At 65.8% G+C, this 25,520-nt stretch overlaps 1 protein-coding gene across 1 annotated transcript in view; it reads right to left on the bottom strand.

The window, feature by feature from the left end:
• ZC3H3 (zinc finger CCCH-type containing 3) overlaps positions 1–25,520 on the bottom strand; it is a 47,812-nt gene that overhangs the window by 6,190 nt on the left and 16,102 nt on the right. The window contains exons 4-9 of the mRNA XM_008159711.3: positions 22,032–22,185; positions 9,636–9,823; positions 5,171–5,213; positions 4,923–5,084; positions 4,770–4,839; positions 2,972–3,103 (exon numbers count right to left, since the gene is read on the bottom strand). Of these exons, the coding sequence (XP_008157933.3) occupies positions 2,972–3,103; positions 4,770–4,839; positions 4,923–5,084; positions 5,171–5,213; positions 9,636–9,823; positions 22,032–22,185 (749 nt within the window). The remainder of the gene's footprint in view (positions 1–2,971; positions 3,104–4,769; positions 4,840–4,922; positions 5,085–5,170; positions 5,214–9,635; positions 9,824–22,031; positions 22,186–25,520) is intronic.

Raw genomic sequence — 25,520 nt, 5'->3', positions numbered from 1 at the left:
CCGACTCCAGACTGCGTGTTGTAGGGTCCAACCCATGAGCTGCCGGGAACAGACCATCGGAGAGACGGAGGCGGGCAGGCGGCGGGACGGAGTGGCGGATGCGGCGATGGCTGCACAACCATGCCCGTGGACTAGACTCGGGCGTGCGCCTTCCCGTCCTGGGTGAGCTGGAAGGTACGCAAACCGCCCTCTGCACAGAGCAGCAGCTTTGTGACCACGGGAGCCCGGGTCAGAGGGGAAGGGCCCACTGTGTGAGAACACCTGCCCCAGCTGGTGGACAGCGAGCAGCGGACAGGACACGGCCTTCCCTCCCCGCACGCCTGCGCAGAGGCTCCCCCCCGCCACGTGGTGGGCTCTGCCACAGCCGATTTTACAGAAAAGAAAACAGGCCCCGAGTGCAGGGGTGGGGTCAGACTGGGGCAGGCCTGCCTCCACGGGCTGGAGCGCCAGCTGCAGAAGATGAGGGGCCGAGGCCCTGGGTGGGACAGATCCTAGAACAGAGACCCACCGGGTGAAAACGGAAGAGCTGTGCCCCTGAAACCAGGAAGATCTCAATCGAAGGGCAAAGCTGCCAGGTGGTGACCGACGGGGACGCTGCCTGAGATCGGAAGGGAGAGAACAAACGCCGCCAGAGGACAGCGTCTGTGAGGCAGGAGGGGCGGCCTCACTGCTGGGAGCCCCCAGGCAGCGTGAGAAATAAGGAAGTCCAGGGAGGGCCGGAGCGGGGAGGCCGGCGGCAGTGCAGTGCGACCTCGAGGTTCTGTGCTGCGGGCCATGGGGTCACTCACACGTGGTACACGGTATGTCCCACTCTGCACTGGGAAGCAGGGACACTGGCGCCCAGACCGAGGGCTTTAAACACAAGGAAAGGAGCCAGGGCCCAGGAGGAGCGGCCAGCGCAGAGCTGGAGGGTGCAGGGTGCAGGCTGGAGGGTGCAGGGTGCAGGTTGGAGGGTGCAGGGTACAGGCTGGAGGGTGCAGGGTACAGGCTGGAGGGTGCAGGGTGCAGGTTGGAGGGTGCAGGGTGCAAGTTGGAGGGTGCAGGGTTGGAGGGTGCAGGTTGGAGGGTGCAGGACTGGAGGGTGCAGGGTGCAGGTTGGAGGGAGCAGGGCTGGAGGGTGCAGGGCTGGAGGGAGCAGGGCTGGAGGGTGCAGGACTGGAGGGTGCAGGGTGCAGGGTTGGAGGGGGCAGGGCTGCAGGGTGCAGGGCTGGAGGGTGGAGGGTGCAGGGTTGGAATGTGCAGGTTGGAGGGTGCAGGTTTGGAGGGGGCAGGGTGCAGGTTGAAGGGTGCAGGGTTGGAGGGTACAGGACTGGAGGGTGCAGGGTGTAGGTTGGAGGGAGCAGGGCTGGAGGATGCAGGGGGCAGGGCTGCAGGGTGCAGGGCTGGAGGGTGGAGGGTGCAGGTTGGAGGGGGCAGGGCTGCAGGGTGCAGGCTGGAGGGTGCAGGCTGGAGGGGGCAGGGCTACAGGGTGCAGGCTGGGGAGTGCAGGGCTGGAGGGGGCAGGGCTGCAGGGTGCAGGGCTGGAGGGTGGAGGCTGGGGGGTGCAGGGCTGGAGGGTGCAGGGCTGGAGGGTGGAGGCTGGGGGGTGCAGGGCTGGGGGGTGCAGGGCTGGAGGGGGCAGGGCTGCAGGATGCAGGGCTGGAGGGTGGAGGCTGGGGGTGGAGGGCTGGAGGGGGCAGGGCTGCAGGGTGCAGGGCTGGAGGGTGGAGGCTGGGGGGTACAGGATGGAGGGTGCAGGGCTGGAAGGCAGGGCTGGAGGGTGCAGGTTGGAGGATGCAGGTTGGAGGATGCAGGGCTGCAGTGGGAGAGCCAGGTGAGCCCGAAGCACCTGCAGTGCCCCAAACGCAAGGCGGGGCCATATGCCCCTAAAGTGCAGGCTGTAGGCGGGAGGGTGCAGGGTGCAGTGATGGTTGTAACCTGACACAGGGACAGTGATGGTTGTAACCTGACACAGGGACAGTGATGGTTGTAACCTGCAGAGTCCACACGGATGCAAACCCAACCGAGCTCTCCCTGAGCGAGCGCCACCAGAAACCACGGACGGGACGACGGCTTCGCCCGCAGAGGGCAAACACAGCAGCTGTGAAACTAGTGGGTGGAGTGGCTTCCGGAGTCTCCCCCGCCACACGCACACGCACACGCACACGCACACGCACACGCAGGAAGCAGGAGGCTGAGATCACACTGAGTGACCGGGGGAGAGGGCACCCCCATTGAGTGCAGGTCAGCAGGCCCCGTGGCCGGTGCCCCAGCCCAGCGAGGCCAGTGCAGCCTGAATCGTTCACAAGAAAAGGGACGCGCCTCTTTAACCAGCCGCGGCTCCAGGAAGCAAGGTTAACATTCCCCTCGGTCCAGCGGAATAGTACAAACTCTCTGGGGCCCATTCGGGGCTGGCACTCCAGGCGGGAGGTGCCCACTCAGCACTCCTCATATTATTTAGAGAATCGAGTTAACCCTCCCGGGCCCGGCTCGCCCGCCGCGGCCTGCTCAGCGCTTTCCCATCTATAATTACGAGCCACTATCCATCATGTGGGCCCCGCAGCGCCGCCGAAAGGGGCTCCGTAAGCACTTCTCTAGGAGCAGCAGGACTTAAACACGCTTCATCTTCCTTAGAAACCAGGATATTTTACAAGCATCATCCACCGCCCAACCCCGCACCGGGCGTCCCTCAAGGTGACCTGTCCACTCCGGTCAGGACCCCATCTCGGCCTGGTGGCAGGAAGGGTCAGCCCTGCACTGACCGTGCTCCCTGGCCAACGCCCAGCCCTGCCCGGTGCCTCCGCTTCCTCAGAGCCCAGCCAGACTGCAGGCCCCCGAGGCGGGCGCCAGGGACTGAGGAGACCCGTCCAGGCCCCAGCCCAGGGCCATTGTTCAGCAGCCCCCCACCCTCAGGCTCACGTGGGGACAGGAAGGGGGAGGGGCACTGCCTCACTGACGGAGACGACAGGGCTGCCAGCTCCTGAAGGCTCACCTTGGCGCCCAGCGGGCAGTAGCCTTTGAGGAAGTCGGTGCAGACCTCCGCCTTCCGAGACACGTAGACATGGCTGTAGGGACAGTCACTGTTGCTGCAAATCCCCTTCAGGAAGTAGGAGCACACGGGCATCTGTGGGGAGGGAAGGGCGGCAGTGAGGGCCTAGGCCTGCAGCTCCTGCACCCCACTTCTCAGGTCAACACCCTGATTCTAGGGTCCTGCCATGTGCTCCACAGCCAGGAATGAGCCGCACAGACTGTGGCTGGAGGCCCCACAAGGTCCTGGCCCAGGAGGAGGGGACACAGTGCGGGCCCACAGCAGGGCAGGAGGCGGGCAGGCCCTGCAAGGGGCTCAGGACCGAGATGAGGCCTCCGGAGCCGCCCCAGCCAGCACCTGCCAGTCCCAGGCTGTGTGCTGCACGGGGAGGGACGCCTCGGTGTCCTGGGCTGGAGACCTGGCCCCTCCTGGGCAAGGGTGGACGGCGGGCTCAGCGGGCAGGGAGCCGCCTGGAGCAGCCCGGCCTGTGGAGGCCTGGCAGGGGCCCGGGCAGCACCCTGGCCCGTGGCAGGTGGCCCAGCTGGGACAGGAAGATACACAGCCCCCTCCTTCCCACTGGGGAAACTGAGGCCTGAGAGCCAGCGGGAGGCTCTGACCCCACCCTGACCTTTGCAGCTGCCACTTTTCCAGCGACTCCTCTCTGGGACCCCAGCCGCCCTGCTGTCCTGCGGGAGCCCCAGGGCCCTGAGGGTCTCCCCCTGCAGGGCAGCACCCCCAGTCAGTCCCACTGGCTCCCCACTTTTCTGGGGAAGGCGGGAGGGGGGCTGAGGAGGGAGAGCAGAGAAACAAAGGCGTTTCCGTGCGTGCGAATCTGTTTCTAATTGTCTTTTAACTGCAGCGCAGAGGGGAGAGGGGCCGGCGGAGGGGGGGCTGCAGACAATCCCCTTAATGTGGCTTTTGATCTAGAGCCCAAATTAGCTCTAATAAAAAGGATAATGAAGCCAGCTCCACGCCGAGCGGGCTCCGCCTCGCTGTCAGCAGGCCGTTATCCAGAGGAAACTGCCTTCTCGTTTCAATTAACCTTGTTCGCACCCACGGCGTCCACACAAATAACGGAAACGTTAACTCAGACGCTGCGTGGCCACGTCAGACAGCCGGGGGCGCACGGCTTTGGAGCCGGAGCTAATGAACCCGAAACTCGACGTGAGTCTCCAAATCGCTCACCAGAGCCTGGGAGCTCCATTAGGGAAAAACGCTGATTCTCCCCAAGCTCCTCAAGGGGAAAAGCTGTTGCCGCAGCAGCGCTGGCCGCCCCCCTTCCTCCTCCCCTCTCGGCCCCTTCCTGGGCTCCCCGGCCAGCACTGCCCCAGCCTGAGCTCCCGCACCCGCTGGGACCACACACCGCCCTGGCTCTGCCCCCTCGGGGAGCCTGCAGAGGGGGACCGCTCACCTCGACCCATGGGGTGGGGGCCTGGGACCAGGGGCCTCTGCCCCTCTGCCCGCCCCCCCCCCCCGTTCCCCGTGACTGGGAAGCCTCTGGCCTCTCAGCACCCTGTGCCCCACGGCTGCCCCTCGCCCAGTGCAGGCCTGCCCTCACAGCGAGGGCCCCTGTGGGCACTGGCAGGAAGCTTGGCACAGGACCCGCAGGTGGGCTGGGTGAGAGCCAGCTGAGCAGAGCCGGGGGGGGGGGGGGCCTGGGGGATGGAGGGCAGAGCCTTCGGGTCACAGCCCAGCTCCTGGCAGATGCCAGGGGACCTGCGGGAACGTGCCGGGTGCCCCGCCCCGCCTGAGCTGCGCGTACCTTCTCCTTGGAGACCTGGTGGGAGAAGGGGCAGGTGCCGTCTGTCTTCTTGCACGTGCCCCGGAGAAACCTGTGGAGAGCGGGGAAGAGGGTTGAGGGCGGGGGAGACGGAGGGACTCGCAGACCCGCCCCGCCGCCCGGAGGCCGGCTCACCTGGTGCACACGGCCACCTTCTCAGGGTCGTGGATGTAGGGGCAGTGCTCGCCGCGGTTGCACCTGCCGAAGCGGTTGTAGTACATGCAGTACTCCTGCCCCGCCCGGCGCCGCCTCTGCCGGGCCTGCCGCACGATGGCCAGGCTGCGCTGCACGGCCCGGCTGCGGACAGGGGCGTGGGGTGAGACCGACAGGTGCACAGCACCCCCACCCCCACCCCCACCCCCACCCCCAACCCCGGGACGTACCTGGCCAGGGAGCGGCTGCAGCTGCCAGGAGGGTCCAGCCGGCCTGTGGGAGAGGCAGGTCAGGCCACACCCACCCTGGGCTCCGCCCACTCCACAGCTGGGCACAGGCCCCGGGCTCTCCACCCCCAGCCCAGGCCCTGCCCTTCCCTCCCCCACCCACCCCCGTCCCCTACATGTGGCACAGGGACACGGCTCCCCCAGGGCCATCCTGGTCGCTGGCCCCTCTGCCCCTCTGCCTGGGGTAGAGCCCAGGGCATGTGACCAGGTGGCTCTGGACATGCCCCTGGCTTCCCATGAGCCAGTGGTCTTGTGTATTTAAAGGGAGTGAAATACAGACAGAGAGGGACGTGGCCGTGGCTCTGGGGAGCGGGGCCCACCCGTGAGGGGCCCCGACAAGCAGGCCTGGCTCCCAGGCCTCAGCAGCCCAAAGGGCAGCTGCTCACAAAGTGAACATGGTGAGGGGGGGCGGGGGGTTGGGCTCGCCCTGCAGGGGGTCCTGTGAACACTGAGCCCCGCCTGCCGGAACACAAGGTCCCCTCCCAGGTGGCAGGGCAGGGCGGGAGCCTCCTAGGCCACCACGTCCCGTTCCACACACACCCCTCCCAGACCAGATCCCGTTCCCGGGCAGCTGCTGACACGGACGGGCAGGGGGCGAGGGACACCACAGGAAGTCGCGGGCCTGAGGGATGACCAAGCGCCTGCTGCAAAGGGTTGTCCCTGCGCTTCCTGGCTTGGCTGCCGTGGAGCCCGAAGGAGGCCTGGCAGGTGCCCTCCCGGGTGACCTTCCACGGCCCCGCCTCTGCAGCTCCCGAGCTCTGACCACTACGCAAGCTTTGACTGCCACTCAGCCTGTGCAACCCCCCCCACCCCACCCCGCCTGCAGGACACGCTGCCCTGCCCCACCTGGGCACTCGGGCGCCCTCTGCAGGCCTGGCCCTCACCGCCTGCTGGAGTGACACCCTGCCATTGCCTGCCCCGCCCCCACCCCACCCCCTGTGCATCAGTCTCCTCCCATCTAAAAGGGAGTCTGAGCCCTGGCCACTGTGGCTCAACCTGGAGGTTGCCGGTTTGAGTCCCAGTCAGGGCCCACGGCCCCGATCCCGGTGGGGGCATGTGGGAGGCAGCAGCGGGTCCTTGTCTCACACCCATGTCCCTCTCTCTCCCTTCCTCTCTAAAATCAATAAAAACGTTTACAAATAAAAAAAGTAAAGGGGTGTCTCCAAGGCTGAACAGCAGGACGCCAACAGGAGGAAGTGCTCTGCACAGCAGCCAGGCTGGTGGCGGTGCAGGAGGCGGGGGCAGGGGGAGGGGGGCAGAGGGGCTTAGGGCAGCCCAGGCCCCAGTGGAGCCCGGTTCCGGGCTGGGACACCGCCCTGAGGGCTGCGGGGCCGGCCCACGTGGCACGTGGTGTGTGCACCTGCCAGCGGCGGGGACAGTGCGGTCTGGTAGCCGGTGCGGTGCTGGCGGCCCGGGTGCCACCAGGCTGGTTGACGCCGTGGCACAGCCTGCTCCTGCCAGGGGTGCTGTCGTCACGTGGCCACGCCCAGGGGGGCCCAGGCTGGCTCTGGAGGGGCAGGCTCCCTCCCCTCCCCGTTCTGCTCTCAGAGACCCAGTGTGGGGCTCGGGCGCTTTGCCAGGCACAGGAGGCACCTGTCAAAAGCTCTGGGTGTTAAAAATGCACATCAAGGAGCTGGTGAGGGGCCGGGGGCGCTGAGAGGTGCTGAAAAGTTCAGCTGAAACCGCGACCTGGGAGCAGGAGGTGCTGAGCCTTCGAGAGAACTCGCGCTTCCCAGGATCTTCCCAAAATAGACGCGGCAACCACAGCCCCACCCCCGCTGCCGGGGCCGGGCTCTGGGTCAGAGGGCGCCCTGGGGAGAAGACTGACAGACACCCTGGCCTGGCTCTGGTGACAGGGGATCCCCAGGGAGTGGCGTCTGGGAGGGAGGGAGGCAGGGGGTGGGTTCGGGCCGCAGTCAGGCTCTCTGTGACCTCAAAGCAGCTGTCGTGCAGCCGACATGTCACATGTCACAGGTCACAGGTCACCGGTCACAGGTGAGAGGCATGCAGACTGAGGCCTGCCCAGGAGGAGCCTGCCCACGCTGCCCTGCTCCGGGGCTGGGGCCAGCCGGCAGCCCCGGCCGAGACGGTGGCCCTGGCAGGGGACGGAGCTTCTGCCCCACCACAGGGACCCACAGCTCTGGGGCCGTGACTGCACAAGGCCCAGCCAAGGGCCCGTCAGAGCCACACCCGGTGCACCCAGGTCTCAGGCCGGGGCATGTGGGAGGGGTCCTAGGGCTGGGTCCTGGGGCTGGGCCCTGTGGAGGGCACGCCTTGGGCCCAGGAAGGAAGTGCCTGGTCCCAGGGTTGGGGCGGGTCTGCCCCAGGAAGACAGGCTCTGAGCTCTGCACCCCCAGAAGGGCACGGTGGCAGGAGAGGCCGAGGGAGGGCAGGAGGCTGCTGCTTCCTGCTGAGGCCAAAGCTCCTCGCACACAAGGAGAAGTTATTCCGCCAAGTGGGCGCGGGTCAGCGCACAGCGCCAGCTGGAGCCTTCGCCCCTCCCAGTGAGGAGCCCCGAGCCCGCCCGCCCTGCCCCTCAGGGGCCACCGAGGCTGGTCAGCAGGTGGCAGCGCAGCCTGCAGGGCAGGTCTATGGGGAGGGGCCTCCTGGAACGGTGGCCCAGGCCCCTGAGGCTGGGGGTAGGGAGAGGGTGGGAGGGCCGATTCTGGGGAGCAAGCGCAGTGTGGCCGCTCGCTGTGAGAAGAGTGACAGCTCTATCCCCGGCAGGTGGCCTGACTGGGGGGAAGGGAGCACCCCCATCGGGCCCTGGCGCCGGCCCCTCCCACGGGCTCTGCCTGCCTCCCCAGGTGGCACCTGGGGCCTCCCTAGGGCTGGACGCAGGGCCCAGCGGCAGCTCTGTGAGGAGGCGTGCTGACCGCGGAGACGGGGTAAGGAAAGGCAAGCGGGGCCTGCCCGGTGTGGCTCCGGGGTAGAGCGCTGGCCCACGCACCCAAGGTCTCGAGTCCGATTCCCGGACCAGGGCGCGCTCGTCTGGCCAGGGAGCAGTCCCTGAGGCCCGGTTTGAGTAAGTGGCACCAGACCCCTGGGGCTGACGGGGGTGGGCATGTGGCCCCATGAGATGCCCACTGAAGGGCATCCTGTCTGCAGGCCAGTAAGCTCGTCCAGCCCGTGAGGTGAGGACGCAGGAGCAGAGCCAGGTCCTGGCAGCCAGGCCAGCATGGGGGTCAGGGGACAGTAGCCAGTGCCATGGAGGCCCCCGGGGAGCTGGGCCAGCGGGTTCAACCACAGGGGCCAACCAGACATCCTCTGCAACGGGGCCCTGGGCCTGCCCTCCGTGGCTCCGTCACCCAGGACGAGCCCGCCCTCCGTGGCTCCATCACCCAGGACGAGCCCGCCCTCCGTGGCTCCGTCACCCAGGACGAGCCCACCCGCCGTGGCTCCGTCACCCAGGACGAGCCCGCCGCAGGGGAGCGGAGCGGCAGGCGGGGAGGCTCTGCTTCTGGGGAAGGCCGTGGAGGGAAGGCAGTGGATGAGACCTTGCCCTCCACCATACCACCGCTGTGTGTGGAGCCCGGGGCCATGACTACGGATGCCACCGGCCTTTGAGCTCTGGGGTTAGAGGCGACCGACCTGCTGGTGGAGGGGCCATCCTGACCAGCACAGCACCCTCGGGGCTGAGCCTCAGAGGAGGCCCGTAGGGAGGCCTGGCCAGCGCCCTGCACCTGCTTGTCCCCAGCAAAGGGACGGTGACGCTGAGGCCCACGGACAGACAGGCTCCCAGGCCCTGAGTGTCTCCCTGGGGAGCCCAGGGGGCCTGCCTGGAAGAGGGCCGCGGGCGCCCTAAGCCCCACAGACAGAGGCCCTGGGCAACCGGCGGGCGGGGAAGGGGCTGGGGCTCGGGCATCTCCCCCCTCTCCTTGGGTGCTGAGGTCGGGCCGCTGGGTGCTGCAACCCCACCCGCCTGCAATCCTGCCCTTTCTTCTGACAGAAGGTAAAAGTGGGCCAAAACTAAAACATTTTCCGAGTTAATTTGTACAGTAAGCAAATCCAAAGCATCCCCTCCTGCTCGGCCTGTTTCTGGGGGAGGCGGTGCCAATGTGATTCCAGGGCCACGGCCCCGGTGCTCCCTCGCCAGCCCTGTTCACCACACCTGGCTCATGCCTTTGTCCAGGAGCAAACACGGGGCATCAGGGACGCTCAGCCAAGCGAGAGCCCTCGCCTGCCCGAGGGCCTTCCCTGGGGACACAGAGGCTGCAGGGCCTCCCGACAGTGCCGGCCTGCTCCCCCCTCGCCCAACGCCAGGCAGCGAGGAGGCGCTGTGGGCACTGAGGAGTGGTGAATGCTGCTGGGATCTGGGGAGCACCCACTCGGAAGGGGGAGCACCCACTCAGAAGGGGCCCAGGAGCACCGTGGGAGGAGGGCCGGGCTGGGCCTCAGGGAGCCTCACCTGCACGCAGGAGGGGCCTGCAGGCCCCCTCAGCACGGGGCCGGCCGGGGGTCTTGGCGAGCTTGTTGGCCGTCACCCTGTAGAGCACCCCTCCGATACAGCGGTAGCCTCTGTCCCGCCAGCGCGGGGAGCCGAGCTGGACTCTCCCACCCCCGCGGGCAGGGCGCAGGCGATTGAGCACCAGGGACCTGCAGACACAGGGAGATGCCAGTCAGTGAGCATCAAGACGCCAGGCGGGAGGCCTCTGTTGCCCTGCCCCCCACAGCACAGGAGGTGGTGTCCCCACCCACCAACCAGGCTATGTGAGCCCCTGCGGGGTCACAGGGAGGGGACAGCCTCCCCTCCAGCATGCACACCCCGAGTCAGGACCGCCTGGGCCCTGGGAGGAGGCCTGACACCCTCACCAGAGACGCCCTGCAGACACCATGGCCCCCGCAGTGGGATCGGGCACAGGCTCCCAGCTCGGTGGCCCTGCAGCGTCCTGGCTGACCTGCCCCCAGCTGTCCCCTGAGCAGCTGCCATCAGGATGAGGGGACGGGGCGTCCAGGGTGGGACCAGCCAGCCTCCTGACTCCAGAGGGCATGGGGCTCACCCCTCAGGACAAATCCCAACAGTAACTTATTTATGCAAATGGAGCTTAATTCCATATCAGCTATGACCACCGCGCCCGCTGCCACCTGGCAAAGGAGCATGCCTGTCGTCATGGACACGCCGCCTCTCCCCTAGAGGCCCCACACGGCCCAGCGGGGAGCCAGGGAGGTGGAGGGTGAGGGTGTGGCTCAAGCCCTGCTGAGGCCCCACAACTCACACATGGACCCCAACCCCACGTGGGGCCGCAGGAAGCCCTTTCCTAGCCGCCGGAGCCAGGGAGGGCGCCCCTAAACGAGGATGTGATGAGTGTGGGGGGGCAGGCAGGCCTGGGGGCGTCCGAGCACCCAGGCACCCACGTAGACACACCCAGAACTGAGGTGCTGGGTCAGTAGCCCTGCTCTTGGGCGTGGCCGCCACCCCCGCCATGCAGCCTGCGCCCCTCTCCATCTGCAAGCTGGGGGGATTCTCGCCCCAAAGGCCCTCGGGAGGGAGAGGCGGGCACCGGAGTAAGTACGCGCTCCGGCGGAGGCACGGGCGGCTGCCCGCCTGGAGCACTTAACCCAGTTTCCCTTAATTAAAACCCAGTCCCGAGCACCGGCCATGCAGGGACCAGCCCCACCCAGGGGCCCGAGAGACGGCCCAGGCCGCCCGCCCGTGCGCTCCAGCTGCCCCACAAAGGCGAGGATGGCGAGGGAGGGTGGGCGCGTGGGCACCCTCTGGGGGAGGCAGCCAGCCCTCCAGGCTCTCCTGAGACCTCGGGCCAGGCCAAAGGGTGAGGGGAGCGGGCAGGGCTGGTAGGGGAGGGTCTTCTCCCGTGCCAGCCCCTCCCCGCAGACCCGCCAACGCTGGGGGCCCCAGGGGGCTCTGACCTTCTCAGGGCAGCACCGCCTGAGCCCCAGGCCGCGGGATCTGGGGAAACGGCGTCCCTGCAGGTGTCACGAGGCTGCCCCGAGGAGCGGGTGCACCCCAGAACTTGCCGAGAGCCGGCCAGGGCCTCGGGGAAAGCCCACCTCCCGTGCCCTGACCACCTGTGTCCTTCCCCCTCCCCCCCCCACCGCGGGTCCCTGACTCTAGGGCTGGGATGGCGGGGGCGGGCCTCTCGCTGCCGGGGTGTCACAGCCTCAGTAATGGTTACCTGATGGCGAGGACAGCCTTTGGGAAGGAGCTGTGCTGCGGAGAGGGTGAAATTAATGAGATAATAGCAGGGCCAAGGACCCGGCGAACGCCCCTGCCCTCGCCCAGGGCCTGGTAATTCCTTTTCTACAACAGCAGCCTCAGATCTAAAGGCTTCTCCCTCCGGCCGGTGGGCCCACGCCGCCAGGAAATTTCATTAACGCTGGGAAATAGGAAAGGTATTAAGCGTGGATAATGAAGGCCAGGGAGGGAGCTGTGCCTTAAGAGGGTCCTCTTTCTCGCCTTTGTAATAGGAGGCATGAACTTCCCCTTCAAATCCATTTCTAATCCATTTGAAATACTACAGCAAATTATCTCTCCCTCAGCCCGAAAGCGGCCAGCCAATTTACTCCGAGTGAAGTGACAATGCCCAGGATTTATCACCATAACCTTGACTACACCCGGTGAGGGCTGGGCTCCCCTCACCCGGGGCGGGGGCAGGAAGGACGGGCGGGGGGAGATAACATTTTAAGTGAAAACGGGCAGTAATGGGGAGCAAGACACACCACAAAAGCAGGTTTAAAAAGAAGAGCTGCCCACGTGCCCTCCGCGTGGGGAGCAGCGGGGAAGTTCCCGGCCGAGGCGTCCCGCTGGCCCAGGGCTCGCCCACGTGAGCACAGGGATGGGCCAGGCCGTGCCGGGGAGCGGAGTGGGAGATGCCAGGGCAGAGACCAGAGGAGGCACCAGGGCCCGGGAAGACAGGAGGCTGCGCTGAGAAGCCAGGGACCAGGGCAGGTGCGCGGGGCTCACCTCGGGCAGACGCCGGGAGGGCCGCTCTGCCAGGCCCGCCCTGGACACCAGGCTCTGCTCCTTCAACCCCGAGGTCCCCGAGGCCTCTCGCAGCTCAGCGCACCACCCCACCAGCAGCCTGGCACCCTCCTCAGGACCAGAGGTGCTGCTTCGCCGCAGGGAGCCCCTGGGACGAGTGTGGTGGCGGGTGGGCTGAGGCCCGGGCCGCACACAGGGAGACCCAGGACTGCAGGGGCGGTTGCTGGCAGGGGCTCAGCCTGGCTCCCGGGTGGAATTTGACCTCCGACCCCCCTTGGCTGGGGCAGGGGCAGTGAGTGGCCAGGCGGCCCAGGCGGTGGTGACCAGGCAGGGGCGGGCAGGCTGGCGGGGGAGCAGAGAAAACAAGCGGGGAAGCAGTTTCAGGAAATGGAGCGCGTTCTGCGAGGCGCGGGGAGTGCGCCGTCAGCAGAAGCGGAGGCGGCTCCGCACAGCAAATCCCAAGTAGGTCAGGCAGCGCCACCGTGACGGCTGCAGCTTAGCGAGCTTCCCACAGAAACGCTGACGGCCCCCGCCCTCCCGCTCCGAGGCCCAGCTCAGGGCCCGTGCAGCTTGTGCCCACCTGCCTGGCAGAGAGGTGGCTGGAGCTCAGAGGGAGCCCGCACCCCTCCTAGACACCCCTCCAGGCCAGCGCAGCTCAGGCCTCCCCTCAGGAGCCCCCACATGCGGGTGGTCTGCAGGGCGGTGCTGACAGAAGGTTCTGCCGCGCTGGAGGTGAGGGGGCCGCCCCCCTGCAGCCGCCTGGCTCTCTGGGCCGCCTCCCGCCCTTTCCGGCCACCTTGGGACAGAGGCCGGGGCAACATGGGGCTGTGTGACCTTGGGGGCTGGCCCCGCAGGTCACCTGGAGGCCCCCCCAGGTGCCGCTCCTTCCTGAGGGAGGCCCTACCTCTCCCAGGTAAGGAGCAGAGGTGACTCCGGGCGCCCTGCCAGCCACACGCTGTGGCGACACGGACTGCGCTGCGTCCATCACACGCGCGCTCCGTCCCGAGGGCTGGGCTGCTGCGTGTGCTCCCAGCCACTCGATTGGTGTTCCGATCGATGGAGGCATTACAAGCTCTCCCTGTAAGAGCCTCATAAACAACAAGACGGAAAGCAAAATTCTCCATAAAATGACACTTTAAACATCCATTCCAGCCGCATCTATTGGTGTTTTGTACGTTAGCTGCAGAAACCAGGTGTCATTGGGCCTTAATGGCCCCACGAGGGGGTGCAGAGTTCAGCTCGAGGGGCAGAGGGGCTGGGGCAGGTCCTCAACCCGGTGCCCAGGTGTCACCCCCTCAGCCTGCGGCCCTTCCTCTGCTCCCTCGCCCCCAACTCTCTCCATCACCCCTCCTCTCCCTCTCCACTCTCTGTCTCTGTCCCCACCCCATCTGGCCTGCACTGACCGTCCCCTGCCCTGATGTGAGCTCCTGAGGCAGCCGCCACCTGGGAGCACCCTGGCAGGGCTCCGCGTGGGGACAAGCCATGGAGGGAAGGTTCCCTGGGAAGACCTGGAGGCCCAGGCCCCACCTGCTCACCGCTCCTGGGAGACAGTCCCCATGGGAGTCCGTGCCACAGGCCCGCCCTGCCTGTACCATACCCTCCCCTCCAGGGCCCAGCCCGAAACCCGGGGACACCTGCCACCCCGCGGCCTGCACCCCCGTCCACGCAGCAGCCCCCTCGCCCTCCATCCCGATGCCTCATGCGGGCTCTGAGCCTCACTCCCAGGATGCGGGGACCCGGCCCACAGACGTGAACCCTGGCGGCCACGGCCCTGAGAAGCCAGGCATTGTGCTGTCTGCGGCAGGCGCCTCGAGCTGCTTCGACAGGCTCCCCTCCCCCGCTGGGGCCGTCGCTGGGCCTCTGTCCTCACCTCTGGGTCAGCTGAGGTGCCACCTGGCCTGACCCACCGGGACAAGCCCCTCCCTTGCTGGGCTCCAGGTAAAGGGCCCGCTGCCTGCACCCCATTTCTCCAGCTCCCTCTGGGCCGTGCCCCTCACCCTCGGCCCCCTGGCCAGGTTCCAGCCCCCAGCCACGGCCACCATCTGCTCTGCCCCTGCCCCTCCGCCTGGAGTGCCCCCCGCCTTCCCCGTGACCCCTAGGACAGTCACCCCTGAGTGTCGGGATGCAGCCCAGCTGAGGAGCACGGAGGGCAGCCGGGCCAGGGCGGGAGCTTCATCTTACACGTGTCCCCAAGCACATTCCCAGCAGGTGGAAGTTTTAAATGTGAAACTTGAAGCCACAGCACTGGAAGAAATACAACTGAACTCAATCATCTTGAGGAGGGGCGTCTGTTCTAAGCAGATCAATATACTGTCTTAAAAGAATGACAGACTTAAGTCCACAGAAAAGTAAAAATCCTGTTAAAAATTCTCAAGCAAAACTGAAAGGCAAAACGGAAGCTGAAGAAAAAGAAGTCTGATAAAGGGTGACCCATGCAAACATGCAAGGACCGTGCTGGAGGCCAGTGACCAGGAAGCACAGAAACGCTGGCCCGACAGACGGCACCGCACAGATGGACCCGGGGAGCACGGGAGCTGCCCAGAAGCTCCTGGCTGGGGGCCACACGGAGGGGCCAGAGACCATGCCAACGGCCTGCAGGAGGCGCTGCCGGGCCACCCCACCCCCCCCCCCCCCGCCTGTCCTGAAGGGGGGTCCCGCCGGAGGAAACCCCAAAAATGATGACGAGTGATTTCAACAGCCTGATGGGACCTACATGGTGGTCAAGTGGTGCCTACCTAACAGACAGCCAAACGCTCCTCCTCCAAGAAGTCTCCCAGGCTGCAGACGGGGAGGGGGAGGCGGCACTGCTGTGGCTGGCACGCGGCCGGCGGGCACCTGCGGGCAGGGCCCACCCCAAGCAGGCACAGAGCGGGTGCAAGCTAGCGGTGCAAGGTGTCCAATTCTTCAGGGAGCCCTCCAGGGCCAAGCAGGGCGGAGCAGGCTGCCCCGCGCCCGCCTGCGACCCCGCCCCACCCGCCCACACCCCCGCTCTGGTGGGGCCGGGGTGGGCGTGGCCTCTGGCGGGAGGGTGGGAGGGGCTAAAAGAGCGCCCCGCCCCCAAATGAGCAGCGCAGAGGGGGCGAGGCTGGCCATCATTTATGCCCCGGCCGGTGCTTTATGGCCTTTTTAATTCGGCTCCTGCTACTATTAATGCAGTTAACGCTGAGATTATATCTATTTTCTGGCGTCAGGCTGTGATTTATTCACGCATCTTTCCGGCGGAGGCTCCCACGCTGTTAAATCAAGCGCCTTGCCAATTAAGTGCTGACTGGGGAAGTGGACGCGGCCCTGCAGACATCTCGCCGCAAATTACACGGCGGGGCGCTCGGGGCGTGGGCGGCAGCGGGGACCTTGCTGACTGCGGGAAAGTCAGGAACATAAACCCTGCACCTGCCGCTGGCTCGGCTCCCCCCCCCCTCTGCCGGCCGGTCCCACTGGCGGAGGGCCGCCCACCAGCTGAGGGTGGCCGGAGGAAGGGCAGGCAGGGTCGCCTGGCCTGGCCCACACGGGGTATCTGCAGCTGCAGAGGGGACCCAGAGTCCCCTCTCGGAGGACACAGCCACACGGCAGGGTGAGGGGGGCAGGCACAGAAGGAAGGGGGAGTGGCGGGGAGGGGAAGGGGAGGCACTAGAGCCACGCAGGGGACAGACACCGCCCAGGCCCAGTGCCTCCTTGGGGGCCGCCACGCCTCCTGGGGCCTCCGGGCCAGAGCACCCTTGAGTGACACTGGGACGAGGCGGTGGCCAGGCCGCCTGAGGCTGCCAGGGCCGGGGAGAGCCCCCGCTGTTGGAGCCCTCTGCCCGTGGTCCCAGGCCCCTGGGCAATGCCCACCCCCCTTCCAGAGGCCCCGGCCGTCCTGAGAGGGGAAAGGAGTTGGGGCAGATCAGGCTGGAGGTTGACATGGACGTCCACCACGACACGGCCCCGGGACGCTGCCCTCCCGCCTCTAGACCAGGAGAGGAGTTTAAGGTGGTGCTCGGCTGTGTGAGGCGACCGGACGACGGGGTGACAAGGACGTTGAATCTCTGCCTGGCGGGGCAGCATTCTCAGCGTCATCTGCTCGTCATTCCCAGGGACACTGGGGCACCCTCGTGGCCACACGAGGCCCTCGGTGCTGGCACGGCGTGGCCAGGGGCCGGGTTCAGCCGAGGGCCACCCCCGCGTGTCCGGCGGGGACAACCTAAAGGGACCTCCGAGGCTCCTGTGGTCAGAACCAGCTGCTCCGGGCCAACCACAGGGACGACCTTCTCGTCCGTCAGGAAACACCCCCGGCCCACCTGCCGGCCCCCAGGGCTGGCTCCCCTCGCAGACCACAGAGGGGGTGCAGGGTTGAGGCCCCACATCCCCATGGAGCCCCGGCCCCCGCTCACGCCCTGCGAGGAGCACGGGCAGGTGACAGGAGAGGCCTGCCCGCCTCAGACAGAGAAATAAACAAACACCCGGCGCTTTGAACCGGCTGCAAATGAAGAGCTGCCTCCCGGCTGTCAGGCCCCCGCAGGCAGCCGCTCCTCCCGTGCAGGACGGCGGCAAGGCCCATCCATTAGGGTGATGGAGGCAGAGGCTGCCGCGCACGCCTTCCCTAATGAGCAGCCGAAGGGATCGGTAAGCATAATCTCACAGGCAGTAATATTTTATATAATCGCCGAGCAGCTTAAATTGAAAACCCCCAACTGAATCAATATTTACTGCATTGAAACGAAATGAATAGTAATAAGTCACTAAGTTCCCTGTCCTGTTCCATAAAATAAAAAATTATAAAAATGAGCACGGCACGAGGCCATCACATTAGCTTTTACGGCACTTGGGGAGCCATACCCGCCGGTCCCATAAAACAGGTTCTCAAAACCCGGCCCGGAGACCTGCCTCAGCACCGCTGGGGTCACCCCCCCCCCCGCCCCCGCCACTCCCCAAAGCTCAGACCCAGCTGCCACCCCGCCCTGTCCCCTCAGGTCAACTCCTGCTCCAAGTTCCCCTCCTGTTTCCTCACGTTCCGCCCACACGAGGGGACAGGCGGGGACCCCGGACAGGTGCTCTTGGCCGACTCCCCGTGGGCGGAAGAAAGCTATGCTCTGACCAGGCCGGGCGCGGGGCTGGTGAGGGACCAATGTGCCCTGGGCTGGGGCAGGCTCCCCTCTGGGCTCCAGGTCCCCAGGACACGGCGTGCAGCGTGCGGGGACACCGTGGCAGAGACCAGGCAGTGAGAACCTGGGGGAGGTCCCTGATGGTGCTGAGCCCGGCGCAACCACCCGCGGACTCCTGGCCAGGAAACAAGGCCTCGTCCAAGCAGGAGGCCGCCTCGGCAGGGAGATGGAGGCACTGGCCTCCCGCGTTAAGCTCGCTCCTGCCAGAAACAAAACCAACCGCCACTTTGAAGCTGGGCAGAGGCCCGAGGTCTGTCACAGGAGAAGAGCGGCCACGTGCAACAGCACAGGTCATCGGGGGACACAAACTAAACCCGACGAGCCGCCACGGCACGTGGAGGAGGCGACACTGAAGAGCCAGCAGCACCCGGCGGCCACGGGACAGAAGGCACCGAGGCCGTGGAGGCGGCAGCTCCACGTGAAGCCACACTCGCGGCCCGCAGGCCTGCACTCGGTCCCAGGCAACTGCAGAGAAGCCGTGTGCACACAGCGGCGGCCTCGTCCATCCTCACTCGACGCGGAAGCAACTTCAGCGTCCACGCGGAGGACTGACGTGTATGGGGCAGACACGAGCACCCGGCTGGGGGCCAGGCTCTGTGGAGGTGGCTGGTGCAGCGGGGAGGGCAGGCGGGGGCTCGGAGAACGCCGTGCCCCCTGCAGGGTACACCAGGCCCTGGGGTCACAGCATCGTGAACAGACACCGACACAACGCGGACTGGCCAGTGACGCCTGGGGAGGGGCAGGGGCTGGGCCGATGCACCGCCCACAAACACCCGGCAGCGACACCTGCGGCCAGGTGGCCACGCGGTCAGGCTCACACAGGCTCACACGGCTGCACAGGGGCCACCCGCACATCCACAGCCCAGAGACACTGCACAAAACACTGGGCCTCTGCTCCCCACAGCAGCAGGTCACGAAAGACAGAGGAGGGCTGAGGCTGGAGAGGCATGACCGTGACCGTGACCGTGACCCCGAGCCGTGGGGCAGCACTCCCTGATCGGGACCACACTCAGTGCTGGTCAAGGGGCACCAAGTCTCCACTCTCCCCGGAAATCGGGCACGAACAGAGAGAGGGTGTGAGGAGCAGCGGGGACCAGGTGTACCCGGTCTGTGACTCCGGTGAAATGCAAATGTGTATCAAAACAGTGACCCCAGCCCTAGCCGGTTTGGCTCAGTGAGTAGAGCATCAGCCTGTGGACTGAAGGGTCCTGGATTCGATTCCGGCCAAGGGCACATGCCTGGGTTACGGGCTCAATCCCCAGTGTGGGGTGTGCAGGAGGCAGCCAATCAATGATTCTCTCTCATCGTTGATGTTTCTATCTCTCTCTCCCTCTCCCTTCCTCTCTGAAATCAATAAAAATATATTAAAAAAACAACAAAAAAACAACAGTGACCACAAAAAGTTAAATGCACAAACTGTCAGGAGAGGGACAGGCCTGAGCCGGAGTCCCAGGGCGCAGACCGCCCTCCTCCCTCCCCTCCCCCGCAGCCCTGACTCTGCCTCGTGCCCCCCGCAGGGCAGCCCTCGGTCTGGGAAGCTCTTCCTGGGGCCACGGGGCGATCCGCAGCAGCAGGCACTGCCCACAACGCACTACACAGCGGGGAGGGGCAGCCTTGGGTCCACTGCGGCCACCAGCCACAGAGGTCTGCCTCGGCAGGGCCCTGGGCAGCCGGGTGCCCCAGAGCAGGCGTTGGGCCAGGGTCCCCATGAGGTGGCCGGCACTGCCATGTGTGGCTTCCAGCAGGCTCCAGGGCTGGGCCGGCCCCTGCACTTGACCCTGCTCTGCCTTCTGCAGCTTCTGGGCTCCTCCAGCCACGTGCCTCCTCTGTCGGGGCGCCCTCTGTGCCTGGTACTTCCACGGACCCGGAGAGCCTGCTGGGCCTCCGTGCACACCGCCTCCAGGGCAGGCAGCGGGCGGTGGGAGCCAGCTCCACGGCCTGACCACGACAGGTCTGGGCACGAGCAGGACACCCCCCGCTGTGGACAGATTGGTGTCCCCCAAACTCCTGTTTGGGTGTGATGGAATCCGGAGGTGGGTCCTTGGAGGTGACTAGGGTTGGATGAGGGGGTGAGAGTGGGCCCGTGAAGGATTAGGGTCCTCACGGGAGGGGCTCAGCGAGGAGGCGGCCGTGTGCAGCCGGGAGAGGACTGACCGGGGTGCCCTGAGAGGCGGACACACCAGGTCAGGAAGCCACTGGTCTGGGCTTGTGATGGCACCAGAGTGCCCCACACGCTCCGAACCACCGAACCCCACGTGGGGGGAGCAGCGCACGGCCTCGCTGGCTGCCAAAGGAGGCGGTGTGCATGCCGGGGAGGGGCAGGGCGGGGGCGGGAACATGGCTCCTGGGGGGACCTGCCCATCCCTGGGCTGAGTTCCTCCTTAATGAGACGTCACTTTGGAGAAGCATTTCAGAGCCTTCAAAATCGCAGCCCAAACCCGTCAAGCCGCCCAGAGTCCCGAGATTCACGCACAGACACAAAAGTGAAACAAGATAAAGCGCGGCGCCCGGCGACGGCAGTGCCGTGACAGCGCCATTTGTAGCCCGAGGAGCAGCTCAGACGCAGCGGCTTCTGCGAGGCGTGTTTATTTCGCACTTTCACATCAAATGAATTTGGGAAGAAAAAAAGCGACAGGCGGTTTAGGGATATAAGTCACACTTCAGCCTCCGTGCAGATTAATGAACCTGCTGGGAGCCAGCGAGGACGCGGGCAAACTCACAAATCTTACAGCGAAAGCATGCAACCCTCGCTCATGAGCCTCAGTCCTGGGGTGCCCTCTGCTGACCCCCCAAGCCCCAGGCCTGGCAGACCCCAAGCACCAGGGCCAGTTGTGAGCAGCAGTGGTCTGGGGTCCTTGGGGCCCGGATCCAGGACGTAGGCTGCCTGGAGAGCTCGAGCCTGCAGCTGCACAGGGCAGCGGGCAAGGGTAGGGGTCAAGGACTCGGCCACGGCCAGTCGGCTGCAGACCTCCCCCGGTGAAGCTGAGGCAGCGGGGAGGTGGGCATCAGACTGGCCACCGGCCCTGGAGAAGGCCCTTTCTGCTGCCTCAACGAGCCGAGCCCGGCGCGCGCCCCTGACAGAGGCTGGGCAGCTGGCGAGCAGCCACCGTGCTGAGCAGGCAGCCCCGGCCAGGACACAGGTGACCTTGGCGAAGGAAGCCCAGCCACTGGCAGCACTCAGCCCTTAGCACCCCGCACCACCCACCCTGCAGGCCTGGGGCTCTGCGCTCAGCTGTGTCCTGGGTCCCTGCTGACGGGCAGACAGGCCTGGGGAGGCAGTCAGGGCGGAGGGAGGCCCACTGAGCACAGCCCCACGCGCGCCCTTAGGTAACACCCGGCCCTCCGGGGGGTTCCCCGTGCCTCCTCCCACAGGGACGGGACTGAGGCCTGAGAGCCACGCCAGGGCTGCCGGAGCCAGGGCATCCAGACAGCAAGGCGACTGAGGCGGGAGCCTGGGGGGAAGCAGCTGGCCTCGGTCGGGGCCCACCCCATCCACCTGACCCGGTGCGCCCACACCTGCCGGCACGGCACACGGGCTCCTCGGGGCCAGGCTGCTCTCCACCCGCTGGGCTTGGAGCTCCGCCGAGGAGCAGGGCAGCACTGCGGGGTGCCCGAGGCCACCGCCCTCCCCCAGTAACCTTCACCCACTGGCCTGGCCACTTACTCAGTGACACCCCCATCAGGCCCCAGCTGGACCAAAGCCTAACCCTTCCTGGTGCTCAGAGGCTGGGAGGAGAGGCCCCGGGGCCACCCCAAAGAGGCAGGGCCTGGCCAGCAGGTGGGGCCGGAATACCTATGGCGGGAGGAGAGGCAGGAGTAAGAACCAATAAATCTGAACCTCATTCACGATGATCTCTTGTTAAGTAAATTAATTTAAGTTAATTCAGCTCGATCCTGACTCCCGATCACAGTGATTTAGTGAGGGGGAAATTGCATTAGGAAAAGGCCACGCTCACCAGACAGAAGAACGGAAGAAAATTAGACCCACTTAGCACTGTGAATTAATATGGAAATAGCAGGTGTAAATTTAACCTTATCGAGAGAGTGAAAATTATCTTCATAAATTTGTAGAAATAGCCCCCAAGATGCTTATAAATCTATTTAAAACAAAAATATTACAAAAAGTGCAGTAAAATTAACTTAAAATACACTTCCAGCTCTGGCCTCCAGAGCAGCAGCGCAGGGCCAAGTTCCCTGTGGCCTGGCGGTGCGGGCGCAGGGCCGTGGGCACCGTGGCCCAGGGCAGGCTGCGTGCCCCCATCTGCGGAGGCCGCAGGAGCACCCTCTGCCCACAGCCCGAGCCAGGCAGTCTCAGAGGGGGCCGACACCACACTCAGCCGAGGCGGGTGGCGTGGGGCGGGCTGCGGCCTCCCTCCCGCCCTCAGCAGTCAGTGTCCAGTCGACAAGATGCCACAGGCCCCAAAGGGCTGCTCAGGGCCCAGCTCTCACCACCGGCGCCTCCTGAGGGGCACCGCAGCCTCCAGGGCCAGCTGATGGCTCGCCAGTGCGGGAGGCATGAGCACGTGTGCGAGCGTGTCGCGGGCACTGGGCACACAGGGGCCATGCATCTGGGGCAGAAACTGCTGAACAGAAAGATGAGCTCAATCCCAGCCGCAGACTGGAGACCAGTGGCGAGCTCGGTGCCCTCGGCCCCAGGCCCACCTGCAGCCCTGAGCCCCCTGAGCCCGGCCCCAAGCCCAGGAGCCCAGGCAGGGCCTCCTACCTGGACAGGGAGAGCCGCCGAGTCCGCCAGGAAGGCAGGGACAGGGGGAAGGGGGCTGCGTTGAAAGGCGACACCGGGGTCTTCTTAACGATGCGGTATCGAGTCTTGATCACTTTGCTGGTGGCCGGGGCCGGCAGGGCGTTCAGGTTGGAGGCTGCAGAGAAAACCCAGACAGGCGGTCAGCGGAGGCCGGCAGGGACATTGCAGCCCGATCCCCGAGGCTGTGCGTGTCCCCACAAGCCCAGCAGCCTGGGCTCCAGGAGAGCTGGGCACAGGCCTCGGCCTTGAGACAGCCCCCAGGATGCTGCGGGAGGGAGGTGGGGAACAGACTGGTGCCCTCGGCAGCACCGCCCGTGTCCCCAAGCCCGGGCTGCACCCAGGGTCCCTCAGGCGGGTCCGGGAGGCTGGGGGTGCAGGTGGCACCGCACCAGGTGCCCACGCAGGTTTGTGTACTTGGCCACGTCTGTGTTCATGCAGGGTGCCGTACACCCGCTTCCTTCCTGCTGAGGCTCACGCAACTGCAGGGCCCTGCTTTGCCCGCGTCCCTTCCACTTGATGCTGGCGATGTCCCCACAGCTTCGAGGAGCACGTCTGGGTGCCCGACGGTCTCATCTGCCGCTGCACTGCCCAGGTCACTAAGCTAATGCCCAGCGGTCCTGAAGGCTGGCTCCCCTGCCCCCACGGCCCGCACAGCGCCTCGGGCTCGGCTCCAAGGGGCTCCGAGGGGCTCTACCCACAGAGACGCCCACACCGGGCAGCTCGGCCGGGCAGCCCATTGGTGGGCAGAGGCCAGGGGCATCTGTGCCAGGCGAGGCCTCCCAGAAGGCACACAGGGACCTGCCTGGCCACTCCGGAAGCAGGCGGGCCCCAGGCCTCCCCTCCCGCCCCGCAGCCCACAGGCAGCGCTCTCCCGCCCGCGGCCGGCTGAGGGCCTGTGTAGATAATCATGTTATTTAGATAGGATGTTGGTTTAATTCCCTTCATTACAGACTCCCAGGGCTGTAATTTTTTTCTCCGCATGATGTATCCCCGTGGCACGTTTCACTCAAATCAAACCCTTCGCGCCTTTATTGCCGACGAGGCCGGGCGCGCGTTATCAGGCCCGCACACACAGCCCTCCGCCCCGCCGCGCAGAGGTCACTTCTAATGACTAATCGATCTCATTAGCTTTCCTAATTAAAAACTTTACTACCGCAATGGAAGACAAACCACAAAAACTGCTGGCATCATATCGGGATGGAGTATGAGCCCATCCATCAGCAGGGCCGCTCCTGCACAGCTCCAGCCGCAGGCCTCTGGTTCCCACGCTCTGGCCGTGGGCGCGGTGGGGAGCCTGCAGGGCACCCAGAAGCCCTCCCAGCACGGTGCAGCCGCTGGGACCGTCAGGCAGGCTGGCAGGCGGCAGAGCCCAGGCGGTCTGGCTTGGCCCCGCAGCATTCACTGCCCTCTCACCAGCCCTGGGGTGGCAAAGCGGGGTGGCAGGGTCCCCGGGCCCCCAGCACGCTGGGCAGAAACAGAGAAGCAGCCCCGCCCCCTTCGGCAGAGCCCATCAGAGGGAGGTCACCGCTCTCACTGTCTCCCTGAGGAGCGGGAGTTGAGAGGGAGTTCAGGTTTTTATGGAACTTCAAGGGAAATAACGGGAGAAAAGGAATGACTGATCCCACAATTCTTCAACGAGCAAGAAGAGGAACCCAGAGCTGCCGTCTGTGCAGAGAGCTGCCGTCCGTGCAGAGAGCTGCCGTCTGTGCAGAGAGCTGCCGTCCGGGCAGAGAGCTGCCGTCCGTGCAGAGAGCTGCCGTCCGTGCAGAGAGCTGCCGTCCGTGCAGAGAGCTGCCGTCCGGGCAGAGAGCTGCCGTCCGTGCAGAGAGCTGCCCGTGGCCACTGCTCAGAAGAGAGGAGGCTGCTCCCAAACCCGCTGAGCGGGGGTCAGGGGTGGGGCAGCGCCACAAGTGAGTCTCCCCGCATCCATCGGTCGCTCCCCACATGCCAATGGGAGCCGGGCATGGAGAGCCTGTCGGACGCCCTAGAAGACAAGCCGCGCCTAGAGGGGTGCCAAGCCGGTCCCCAAGGGGAGGGGACCATGCGGTGTGGCCTCCATCCAGTACGATTCCACTTTCTCCAGTTACTGCCAATCCGCTTTCTATCAACAGCCACCCTGACCCGGGTTCCGTGTCTTCCCACTGCCCCCCTCACCCGCCACAGGCAGCTCTAAGGCTGCGTCCTGGCTCGGCCTGTCTGAAGCCACACTGAACTCTGCCCCATAAACCACGCTCCCTCCCGTCACTCAGGTGCCGGTGGGCGGAGGTGAGCTGTCGTCGGCCCCGAGGACACAGGGCAGCCCAGGGAGCAGGGGCCCACCTGGCCCTGGGTCAGAGCCCTCCCCAACGGCTAAGCTGCAGTCTTGGAAAAAGGTGCAGAAACAGGAACAGCAGCATGCACACACATCCAAGCCGTGTGCAGAGCCCGGACTGGCGGGCCTCAGGCCCACGGCTGGAGCCGAAGCAAAAGCCACGCCAGCAGGACCCTGTCTCCAGGGACGGCCGTGCAGGCCAAGTGCTGCTCCCAGGGCCGGAGCCCAGGACCCAGGACCCAGAGCACAGGACCCAGGAGCCAGGAGCCAGGAGCCAGGAGCCAGGACCCAAGACCCAGGATCCAGGATCCAGGATCCAGGATCCAGGAGCCAGGACTCAGAGCCCAGGACCCAGGACCCAGAGCCCAAGACCCAGGATCCAGGATCCAGGAGCCAGGACTCAGAGCCCAGGACCCAGGAGCCAGAGCCCAGGACCCAAGACCCAGGACCCAGGACCCAGAGCCCAGGAGCCAGAGCCCAGGAGCCAGGACCCAGGACCCAGAGCCCAGGAGCCTGAGCCCAGGAGCCAGAGCCCAGGAGCCAGGACCCAGAGCCCAGAGCACAGGACCCCAGAGCCCAGGACCCAGGAGCCCAGGGGTCAGGGCCTCAGTGCCTCCTGGAAGGCCTGACCCAGGTGCAGGGCTGGAATTTGGCCCCCAAACCCTGCTCGGCTCCAGCTGCCCTCTCGGGGCTGCCCGTCCAACAGGGCATTCCTGAAAAGTCAGTCCCGTCTAAGCTGTCTGCTCAGTGATCCCTATGGTCCTGGAGACGGTGAAACCAGTGCTGCATTTGGGGGTAACAAGGACCCTGGGACCCCAGGGGCCGCCATTTGCAGGAAGCAGCGGGAGGAAGGCACAGGGGTGCTCTGTGCTGCAGATGGGGTCCCCAGAGCACTCTTGGTGTCCCGCCCTCTCCAAGGGGAAGCTGGCCCAGAGTCCCCAGTGCCTGCCCCTCTGGCCACGCGGTTACTGCCTGCCATCTTGAAATAACAAAGGCCAACCCCTTTCTTTTAAATAAGCCAATGTCTTTGTAAGAAATTTAAATAAATCTTCTAAGAAAGTTACTGAAGCCTTCCCATGATCTCTCTGTATATGCAAATAAGCCTAAGAGGATACTTTAAAAATATAATTATGAATTTA

This window comes from Eptesicus fuscus, chromosome 19, assembly GCF_027574615.1.
Source record: "Eptesicus fuscus isolate TK198812 chromosome 19, DD_ASM_mEF_20220401, whole genome shotgun sequence".
Classification (NCBI taxonomy): Eukaryota; Metazoa; Chordata; class Mammalia; order Chiroptera; family Vespertilionidae; genus Eptesicus; species Eptesicus fuscus.
Note: the sequence above shows the minus strand (reverse complement) of the source record. Positions and strands in the feature narration are given on the sequence as shown.